The 11,570-nt window shown below is 41.2% G+C and overlaps 1 protein-coding gene across 1 annotated transcript in view; it reads left to right on the top strand.

The window, feature by feature from the left end:
- pcyt2 (phosphate cytidylyltransferase 2, ethanolamine) overlaps positions 1-11,155 on the top strand; it is a 31,146-nt gene extending 19,991 nt beyond the window's left edge. The window contains 8 exon segments of the mRNA XM_070440554.1: positions 2,610-2,681; positions 3,164-3,174; positions 4,061-4,138; positions 4,340-4,405; positions 5,754-5,768; positions 5,770-5,820; positions 6,618-6,706; positions 8,925-11,155. Coding sequence (XP_070296655.1) covers positions 2,610-2,681; positions 3,164-3,174; positions 4,061-4,138; positions 4,340-4,405; positions 5,754-5,768; positions 5,770-5,820; positions 6,618-6,706; positions 8,925-9,039 — 497 coding nt within the window. The 3' untranslated portion in view covers positions 9,040-11,155.
- Positions 11,156-11,570: the final 415 nt, after the last annotated feature.

The following is an 11,570-nucleotide window of genomic DNA, read 5'->3' as shown; positions in this document are numbered from 1 at the left end:
ACAATAGGACCAGAGTTCTTCCACTTCAGTTGAATTTCCACTTAGTCTCCGTTGACATCAAAAATGTAGAAGTCATGATTTGCTCCTATCTGCCATGTCTCCGAGCTCCTGTTGTTACAAAGTGAATAATAGATGAAGTGAAGCCTGTTCCTCTCCTGTGTCCTCAGGGCCATTCAGAACTAATCAAACAGCACACAGACAACTTTGGCAAGTAGGTCCCATGTTAACTCTCATACAAGTACAAACTTAATAAAAGTTATTTTTTTAAATCCACAAAGGCTCAACTCTGTGAAATGCACAGCTGTCTTTTTTTGATCATTAATAAGAGAAAGACACCCTTTAAAAAATCAGAGTGCACTTGACCATAGCAACTGCTTTGTCATGGTCTACTATTTGTTGTCCAAATCCTGGCTAGACGTTCTCTGCTACAGCTTTGTACCCCCAACTCTCGCCAACTCTCTCTCTGAAACAAAGGGCGTTATTGTGGTGCCGCAGTTGATAATCAAAACGGTGGGCCTGGCCAGGTGGTAATGAATACCACGTCTGTTCCCTCTGAATGCAGAAACTGACCAGAGGATGTACATTTGAACGCCGTTTGGATTCCAAATGGGGATGGGAAAGAGAACGGTACTTTAGAATGTCACCGAATACCAATAACAAATTCTCATTTTTCAAACGTTGAAAGAGAGAGAGAATAATATATTTGGCCAGTGTTGAATAAATGTGTTGGGGGCTCTGACGGACATTGAGATATACCTCACCAGTGCTGACTGACTGGCTACTGGAATTGTTCAAGAAGAGGGATCTCAGATGGTGTTTTACTCATTGGCCACTGGGTGGCGCAGTGTGATCATTTTCCTCCTATGAGAAAAGACCATAGTGAATATTGAATACCAACTTTGAATACGCAATGCTATAGGATTTTAATAAGTCAAGCTGCCACATACTGGCATGGTGTGTTGTTCCCCTTTCTGCCCAATTGAACACATTTATGGACAATACTTCATTCCATTTAGGGGACTCTAAATCTTTTGGCACAATAACTCCCTCAGAGGTTTCCACTGTATAGTCTCTGTAAGGAATATCATACAGCATCATCTATTACTCAGCGTAATGATATCATTCCTTGCTGCTTGGAATGAACATTTAGTCGTGGTTTGTCAAGTGCTACACTGTATTTATACTTTGTGCATTATGGATGTTGCAGGGTCCGAAGGGGCCACAGTCCGTGGACGGGGGTGTCCCAGTTCTCCAGACGTCCCAGAAGATTATCCAGTTTGCCTACAGGACAGGAGCCACTAAGCCTGGGACACCATCATCTATGTGGCTGGAGCCTTCGACCTCTTCCGTATCCTCTGTCTGGTGGCTCATGAACGCACTACTTTCAATTGGATGTGTTTGATACCATTCAATTCTTGCATCCAGCCAATACAATGGCTGGAATCGCGCATGGTGATGTCTCCCTCCACAGACTCCTCATATTTACCCATGTTGGTGCCCAGGAGCTTTCCTGACCATGTCGATAATATGAAATATGTTGATACAGGTAACTGCCAAAATAAAGGAACCACCAACATAAAGTGTCTTAATAGGTGTTGGGCCACTCAAGCCAGAACAGCTTCATTCCACCTTGGCATACATTCTACAAGTGTCCTGGAACTCTATTTGAGGGATGAGACACCATTATCATCCAGAAAATCCATAATTTGGTGTTTTTGTTGATAGTGGTGGAAAACGCTGTCTCAGACGTCGCTTCCAGAATAGTCCCATAAGTGTTCAATTGGGTTGAGATCTGTGGACTGAGACGGCCATGGGCATATGGTTTACATCGTTTTCCTGTCATTCAGCGACCACTCGTGCCCTGTAGATGGGGACATTGTCATCCTATGGTGGCATTGCCATGGTATTAGCCAAAAATAATGGCTTACCCAGCATTTTTTCATCACCTCAGGCATGAGGGGATGTAATTGCTGAAATGAACTCAGGAACCACACCTTTGTGGAAGCACCTGCTTTCAAATAATACTTTTGTATCCCTCATTTACTAAGTGTTCCTTTATTTTTGTCAGTTACATGCACATAAGAATGGTTGACTGTCTACTAAGGCCTTCTCTGACAGCATTGAAGGCCTGATCGGGTAAGATACATCAATGTCAGGTGACTCTATACACTCATATCTACCATGTTAGAGCAAAGAGTTGTTATTTTCAGACCATGTGACTGACCAAGAAAAAGTGGGCCATAGAAAGACAACACCCTCATGCTAGGTGTAACCGATGGTGAAATGGCTAGCTAGTTAGCGGGGTGCGCGCTAATGCGTTTCAATCGGTGACGTCACTCGCTCTGGAGACATTGAAGTAGTTGTTCCCTTGCAAGGCTTTTGTGGAGCGATGGGTTAACAGCTATACTGTTACACTACCAGCTGCAACTACCTTATGTTGACGTAGATGCTTGTATATTTTCATAACTGGCTGGTCCTGTGGTCAGCCAAAACACCCCCAGTCATCTACAGTGTATGGAGAGGTTTGAGATTTAGACTGGACTCAGAGGCCTTAGTTTGTAGAGATCTATAGTTGTTGTTGTTGTCGGCCTTGACCAATGTCTTCTCAGAATATCGGCCATGTGACTTCCTGGAGGCGGTTTCCAGGCTTTCAGACAAGCCATATGTTATAGTGGGGTTACCACTTTGACCAAGGTGAGTCTGAACAAGCCATAATGTTATAGTGGGGTTACACTTGACCAGGTGAGTCTGACAAGCCATATGTATAGTGGGAGTTACACTTTGACCAGGTGGAGTCTGACAGCCAATGTTATATAAGTTACACTTGACCAGTGAGTCTGACAAGCATATGTTATAGTGGAGTACACTTTGACCAGGTGAGTCTGACAAGCCATCATGTTATAGTGGAGTTACACTTTGGCCGGGTGAGTCTGACAAGCCATATGTTTATAGGGGGTTACACTTTGACGAGGTGAGTCTGACAAGCCATATGTTATAGTGGGATTACACTTTGACCAGGTGAGTCCTGACCAAGCCATATGTATATGATGGGGTTTACACTTTGACAACCATGGGGGGGGGCTTATCAAGACAACAGATATGTTATAGTGGGGTTACACTTTGACCAGGTGAGTCTGACAAGCCATATTTATAGTGGGGTTACACTTTGACCAGGTGAGTCCTGACAAGCCATATGTTATAGTGGGTTTAACTTTGACCAGGTGAGTCTGACAAGCCATATGTTATAGTGGGGTTACACTTTGACCAGGTGAGTCTGACAAGCCATATGTTATAGTGGGGTTACACTTTGACCAGGTGAGTCTGACAAGCCATATGTTATAGTGGAGTTATACTTTGACCAGGTGAGTCTGACAAGAGCCATATGTTATAGTGGAGTTAAACTTTGACCAGGTGAGTCTGAAGCCATATGTTTATAGTGGAGTTATACTTTGACCCAGGTGAGTCTGACAACCATATGTTTATAGTGGAGTTACAACTTTGACAGGTGAGTCGACAAAGCCATATGTTTAAGTGGAGTTACACTTTGACACCAATCTGGTCTATTGTCTCCTCAGTTCAGCTGTAAAATAGATCATTTAGGCTGGGATTTATAGGTCTAATACAGCCATTTATATGATCAATAAGTATACATTCTAGGTAACAATTACTCGTAATAATTGGGCATTAAAATGGACAAAAATTGCTTTTTTAGCAAAAAAAACGATTTCTCAAGCAAGAATTTTGCAAGGACTTGTCTAGGAGTGGTCTCAGTGGGAGAGGAAAATGTAAAACTAGCTGTTATTGACAGAGAGGTTTGGAACTCTTTGTTATTGGTCTGTTAACCAATTTACCGCCTGGTGATGGCTTCTTCAAGGCAATGTTCCCACAATGTTCTCGGCGATCCGTTCACGGTAAACGCTGCATATTTCGCTTCAGTAGAAATTGCCTTTAAAAAACCACAATGCCTATAAACCAACCCAGTGTCAATTAAACCCTGGCACTGATAGTGGAAATTTGCGTCATCTTATTCTTACTTTTGGGTTTTGTGTGAATTTTTCAGGAGGTGAATCGCTACAAAGGGAAGAATTACCCCATTATGAACGTTCATGAAGAAACACTCAGTGTGCTGGCCTGTCGAGTAAGTTCTCTCTCCTTCTCTTTCATAAGAAGATACTGTACTCTCTTTATAAGAGTAATTTTGTAAATTGTGTGTATCCTGGGCTCCCTTGTGAAAGAGACCTTGGTCTCAATGGGACTGTTAAAATAAAGGTAAAATAAAATGATGAGAAAAGTGATGAGTATATTAATCTAATGTGCTTCTGTTTGTTTCTGTCTGCAGTATGTCTCTGAGGTGGTGATTGGTGCGCCTTATGCAGTCACGAGAGAGTTACTAGACCACTTCAAGGTAAGGGTCAAACACTACACTTGTTCTGCAGAGCCATTTGAACCCAGGCTGAGCATGTTAACTTTGGAGTTACCTTTGGAAACTCCAAAGGTACAGTGTGTTATTGTTGGGTCTCACCCTGCATGGTATCTACAGTGGGTTAGTGTTGGGTCTTCACCCTTCATGTATCTACATGGGGTTCGTGTTGGGTCTCACCCAGCATGGTATCTACAGTGGGTTAGTGTTGGGTCTCCACCCGCATGGTATCTACCAGTGGGTTAGTGTTGGGTCTCACCCTGCATGGTATCTACAGTGGGTTAGTGTTTGGGTCTCACCCTGCATGTATCTTACAGGGGTTAGTGTTGGGTCTCACCCTGCATGGTATTAACAGTGGTTAGTGTTGGGTCTCACCCTGCATAGGTAAATCTACAGTGTTAGTGTTGGGTCTCACCTGCATGGTATCTCAGTTGGGTTAGTGTGGGTCTCACCCTCATGGTAATCTAAGTGGGTTGCGTTGGTCTCACCCTGCATGGTATCTACAGTGGGTTAGCGTTGGGTCTCACCCTGCATGTCTCTAACAGTGGGTTAGTGTTGGGTCTCAACCCTGCATGGTATCTACAGTGGGTTAGTGTTGGGTCTCACCCTGCATGGTATCTACAGTGGGTTATGTTTGGGTCCACCCTGCATGGTATCTACAGTGGGTTAGTGTTGGGTCTCACCCTGAATGGGTATCTACAGTGGGTTAGTGTTGGGTCTCACCCTGCATGGTATCTACAGTGGGTTATGTTGGGTCTCACCCAGCATGGTATCTACAGTGGGTTTAGTGTTGGGTCTCACCCAGCATGGTATCTACAGTGGGTTAGTGTTGGGTCTCACCCTGCATGGTAAATCTACAGTGGGTTAGTGTTGGGTCTCACCCTGCATGGTATCTAAGTGGGTTTGTTGGGTCTCACCCTGCATGGTAATCTACAGTGGGTTAGTGTTGGGTCTCACTCTGCATGGTATCTACAGTGGGTTAGTGTTGGGTCTCACCCAGCATGTATCTACAGTGGGGTTAGTGTTGGGTCTCACCCTGCATGGTAATCTACAGTGGGTTGTGTTGGTCTCACCCTGCATGGTATCTACAGTGGGTTTAGTGTTGGGTCTCTCACCCTGCTGGTATCTACAGTGGGTCTAGTGTTTGGTCTCACCCAGCATGGTATCTACAGTGGGTTAGTGTTGGGTCTCACCCTGCATGGTATCTACAGTGGGTTTAGTGTTGTGTCTCACCCTGCATGGTATCTACAGTGGGTTAGTGTTGGGTCTCACCCTGCATGGTATCTACAGTGTGTTATTGTTGGGTCTCATCATGCAATGGTCTACTCTGCAGGTGGACCTTGTGTGTTCATGGGAAGACAGAGGTGCATCCTGACAAAGATGGGTCTGACCCCTATGCCGTGAGTACCCTGCGCCTTTTTCTGAACAAACTCTGTTCCTAAAAAAACAATGTGCTTGTGCACTCCAATTGATACAAACTATAAGGCCATGTGGACTTGGTATAAGGTGCTCTTTGAAAGGGTAGACTATGACTGGCAGAAAAACTACAAGGCCACGTGGACTTGGTATAAGGTGTCTTTTGAAAGGGTAGACTATGACTGGCAGAAAACTAAGCCCACGTGAACTTGGTATAAAGTGCTCTTGAAAGGGTAGACTATGACTGGCAGAAACTATAGGCCCATGTGGACTTGGTATATTTACATTTACCTAATTTACCAGACGCTCTTATCAGAGCAATTAGGGATAAAGTGACTTGCTCCAAAGGAACATCAACAGATTTTTCACCTAGTCAGCTCGGAGATTCGAACCAGCAACCTTTCGGTTACTGGCCCAATGCACTTACCGCTAGACTACCTGCCGCGTATAAGATACTCTTTGAAAGGGTTGTGTATGACTAGCAGAAAACCAAAGGGATAATGGCCACCACTTTGGTAAACGAAAAATGTTGAACAATTTATCATGGGGCTTACAGTACTTTTCCCATCAAGGCATTCTCACAGAACAATGTTAGGGATGAACTTCTTCATTTAAAAGCTTTGTTACTTGGTTACTTAAGTGGTTACAATGTATTTGGAAGACTGATATAACTATACCGTATAGTATATAATAACCATATGCCATTTTTTGCTAACTTTTATCTAAAGCGTGCAATGTCTAAGTGAATGTTTAAGTGTGGACTGTGTTTCTCTAAATGCAGGGAGCCAGGAAGAAAGGAATACTGCACACTGTGGACAGTATGAACAGCCTCACCACTGATAGTATTGTTCAGAGGATCATCAAAAACAGGTGAGGGCAGGAAGAAGTGAGATAACCTGGTATGTCACATCATCATGATAATATCTCTGTAGTTTCATGATGCTAAGGTCACGTCATTATGAAAATATAACTGTATAGTTTTAATGATGCTAAGGTCACGTCATCATGATAATATCTCGTAGTTTTATGAGGCAAGGTCACGTCATCTGATAATATCTCTGTAGTTTTAATGATGCTAAGGTCACGTCATCATGATAATATCTCGTAGTTTTTAATGATGCTAAGGTCACGTCATCATGAGTAATATCTCTGTAGTTTTAATGAGGCTAAGGTCACGTCATCATGATAATATCTCTGTAGTTTTAATGATGCTAAGGTCACGTCATCATGATATATCTCTGTAGTTTTAATGATGCTAAGGTCACGTCATCATGATAATATCTCTGTAGTTTTTAATGATGCTAAGGTCACGTCATCATGATAATATCTCTGTAGTTTTTAATGATGCTAAGGTCACGTCACCATGAAATATAACTTGTATAGTTTTTAATGATGCTAGGTCACGTCATCAATGATATCTCTGTAGTTTTAAATGTGCTAAGGTCCGTCATCATGAAAATATAACTGTATAGTTTTAATGATGCTAAGGTCACGTCATCATGAAAATATAACTGTATAGTTTTTTAATGATGCTAAGGTCACGTCATCAATGAAAATATAACTGTATAGTTTTAATGATGCTAAGGTCACGTCATCATGATAATTCTCTGTAGTTTTAATGATGCCTAAGGTCACGTCATATGAAAATATCTCTGTAGTTTTAAATGATGCTAAGGTCACGTCATCATGATAATATCTCTGTAGTTTTAATGAGGCTAAGGTCACGTCATCATGATAATATCGTGTTTTTAATGATGCTAAGGTCACGTCATCATGTAATATCTCTGTATTTTTAATGATGCAAAGGTCACGTCATCATGAAATATAACTGTATAGTTTTAATGAATGCTAAGGTCACGCATCATGAAATATAACTGTATAGTTTTAATGATGCTAAGGTCACGTCATCAATGAAAATATAACTGTATAGTTTTAATGATGCTAAGGTCACTCATCAATGATAATATCTTCGTAGTTTTAATGATGCTAAGTTCACGTCATCATGATAATATCTCTGTCGTTTAAAATGATGCTAAGGTCACGTCATCATGATAATATCTCTGTCATTTTAAATAATGCTAAGGTCACGTCATCAAGATAATATCTCTGTCGTTTTAATAATGCTAAGGTCACATCATCAATGATAATATCTCTGTAGTTTAATGATGCTAAGGTCACGTCATCATGATAATATCTCTGTAGTTTTAATGATGCTAAGGTCACATCATCATGAAATATAACTGTATAGTTTTAATGATGCTAAGTCACGTCCATCATGATAATATCTCTGTAGTTTTAATGATGCTAAGGTCACGTCATCATGATAATATCTCTGTCGTTTAATAATGCTAAGGTCACATCATCAAGATAATATCTCTGTTGTTTTAATAATGCTAAGGTCACATCATCAGATAATATCTCTGTCGTTTTAATAATGCTAAGGTCACGTCATCATGATAATATCTCTGTCGTTTAATAATGCTAAGGTCACGTCATCAAAGATAATATCTCTGTCGTTTTAATAATGCTATGGTCAAGTCATCAAGATAATATCTCTGTCGTTTTAATAATGCTAAGGTCACGTCATCATGATAATATCTCTGTAGTTAAATGATGCTAAGGCACGTCATCATGATAAATCTCTGTAGTTTTAATGATGCATAGGTCACATCTCATGATCATCATGAAAATATTGGGGATAAGTAAAGAAAGTCACACCCTATATTACTCCCAGTAACCTTTCTCTACTTTGTAAGTGTATGAACCGTTTGTCTGAACCGGCACAGCATTTTGGGTGTGCGTTTTCAGCTCCCACTATAAAATGATATAATAACACTAACTACCATTTAGCAGATTGTTTTATCCAAAGCGACTTACAGTCATGCACGCATACATTTTACGTACAGGTAGTCCCGGGAATCGAACCCACTATCCTGGCGTTGCAAGCATCATGCGCTACCAAGACATTCCAATTATACTATACTCTAAATCACAGAAGGGTAAATATTCCATGCGTTACCATGATGGTTTTAACCAATAGCCGTCTGCATACTATTGAAAACTCCCCTCTGTGTCCCCTGCGATGTAGGCTGCTGTTCGAGGCCAGGAACCAGAAGAAAGAGGCCAAAGAGATGGCTGTGATCCAGGCCATGAAGAGACGAGAGGAGGAGAAGGGCAAGGAGAGAGCCCAGGCTGTGCTCTAGGACGACAGGCCCGAAGGAGCATTCCCCCCACGAGGAACCATTGACCACCCTCAGAGTCAATCTGAGACTGACTAAACCCAATACATCTAACCCCCACCACCAATGCAGCGCAGTCAATCCACCTCACCTGTGTTCCAACTCCCAACCAACACCCTCCAGGTCACACACTCCCCTTACCAACAGCCAGACAGCGAGCCTTTGTTTCCAACATGCAGTATTCTTACAATGGGAGTTCTGTTGTAGGTTCGACATGATAACATGTTAGGTGAGGCTGTTTTCTTTGTCTTAATATCTTAATACAGGCTGTATGCATTTACATGTCCTTTATTTCTTATGGTTTGACAAACCACCTTAACAGTATAGACATCTCACTGTCTCCCCTTCCCTCACTGAGTTATAARCAGACAAGGAACCAGAAGGCCCAACAAAGTTACTGGGTTATAATCAGACAAGGAAAAGGAAGGCCCAACATAGTCACTGAGTTAGAACCAGCCAGACAGGGAACCAGAAGTCCCAGCCTAGTCTTGTGGAACCAGACAGGTGTGTCTCTAAATAAATCTGTCTGTGCGAGTTAACGCCAGACTAATATTTGTTTTCTAAATAATTATCATAATGCAAGTTCTTTTTCATGGGGTTGATTGAGCTTTATTAAATAGGAGAATTATGAATGATTCATTTCTGGGAGAAATAGTGTGGTTAGGTTGAAGTCTGTCGGCCGAGGCTTGGGCTTGTTGCTTTGGAGACCCATCAAACCACCTCWGCTGCTCCTCGCACAGCGATTATTGAACAACCAACACATTGGATGCATCCAAAATGGCACCCTTTTTCCTATATAGTGCACTATTTTTAACATGGACCTGATGGTCAACAGTAATGCATTAAATAGGGAATAGGGTGTCATTTCAGATGCAGCCGTTGTCATTCTCCAAAGGACTGTTGCTGCTGTCGTCGTGGCAATGGGCTGATCCCCTCACAACTAAGCAGTCCTATCTTATCTATCTCTGTATATATGTACTGTATGTATGTATTAGAAATTAATATTAACCAGGAGAACTCTCTGGAAAATGTTGAAACCACTAGAGGTGTTCAGGGATGGGTTTGAAAATGTACCATCTCTGTGAGAGCCGATTGGTCGATTTTACCTTGGGAAAAGCTGAGGTCATTAATGATTCAAGCTTTCTATCAGAGACTACCCTCAGCTTTCGGACAGTTTTAATCAGTTTCTAGAAGAGAAACGGAATTGAATATTACACTCTTAGAAAAAAGGGTTCCGAAAGGCTTATTCGGCTGTGCCCATAGAAGAACCCTTTTGGTTCCAAGTAGAACCCTTTTTGTTCCATTTTGAATCCAGGTAGAACCCTTTGGCAACCCCAAAAGTTTCTACCTGGAACCAAAAAGAGTATTTCAAAGGGTTATCCTATGGGGACAGCTGAAGAACCCTTTTGGGTTCTATATAGCACCTTTTGTGTAGATGGGCCAATCTATGGGACCTCATGTAGCTTGGAACTGTTCTATGTTATAGAATGAATCTATAATATAGATAGAACGGTTCTCCACTACAACAAATGCAAACTATTATTCCAGGACCCATTGCCCAACCTTTGAGCGCAGTTCTTGTTTTAACCACAGCAGGTCACTCTTCCTCTGTAAAAGACTCTACTTATCCTTGCACATTCTGGTAGAGCYCTGAACTGACTTTTAACCAGACGCTTTTAATGGCAAATTATTTTAAACGATAGGAGATTATGAAATATGTACGGTGCTGTTAACTTAGATAAACTAATGACCTTTTACTGTCATACGATCAACAGTCTTAATCAAACCTCTGGAGAAGAAATCACCATTTCAAAACGTTAATCGGATTAAATACTATATTTTTCATAAATGTATATTTTTCAGTCAGACCACCTCGACATGAACTCTGGTTGGTTTCATATGTTTCAAAAGCATATAAAATGTTGTCTGTCTATAAAGTTGGAATGTATTCAATGTACTGTATAGGCTACAGTGATCTCCTATGTATGTTATTGACAACTCTGATCTTCTAAATGACAAACGCTGTGGAATTTGGTACAGTATATTATCATTGTCAATAATAACAACTCCATCTGAAAAACTGTGTTGGTCATCTTGACCTTGTCTCCTTATTTTAAAAACGATTTTACWAATAGAAGGTGTGTTAGGGCGATCATTTTCGCTGCCTAGTTGTTCTTAAAGGCTCAATTTACCACAATTTTTATTTTATTTTTATATATTTTGTTAATTAGACCATGCATGTCAGCAGTTAAGGTCTCTATTCAATCAGTATCGCGGAAATTCAGTGTTACAGCGTGGTTGAAATTTAAAGGCAATGTTCACGCGTTAGCAGAGACTGCATTCACGGTAAAAGCTGCATATGTCGGCTCAATCGGAAATTACCTGCGAATTTCGATCAAGCAATCTGTAACGCTTCTGCAATACAGATTGAATAGAGCAATACGTTTTCAAGATAGGGAACRTTAGATAAAAATAAAAGTGTGATGATGGTGCGA

Source organism: Salvelinus sp. IW2-2015, unplaced genomic scaffold, assembly GCF_002910315.2.
Source record: "Salvelinus sp. IW2-2015 unplaced genomic scaffold, ASM291031v2 Un_scaffold2650, whole genome shotgun sequence".
In the NCBI taxonomy this organism is placed as follows: domain Eukaryota; kingdom Metazoa; phylum Chordata; class Actinopteri; order Salmoniformes; family Salmonidae; genus Salvelinus; species Salvelinus sp. IW2-2015.
The sequence above is the reverse complement of the archived record's forward strand: the minus strand, read 5'-3'. Positions and strand labels throughout refer to the sequence as shown.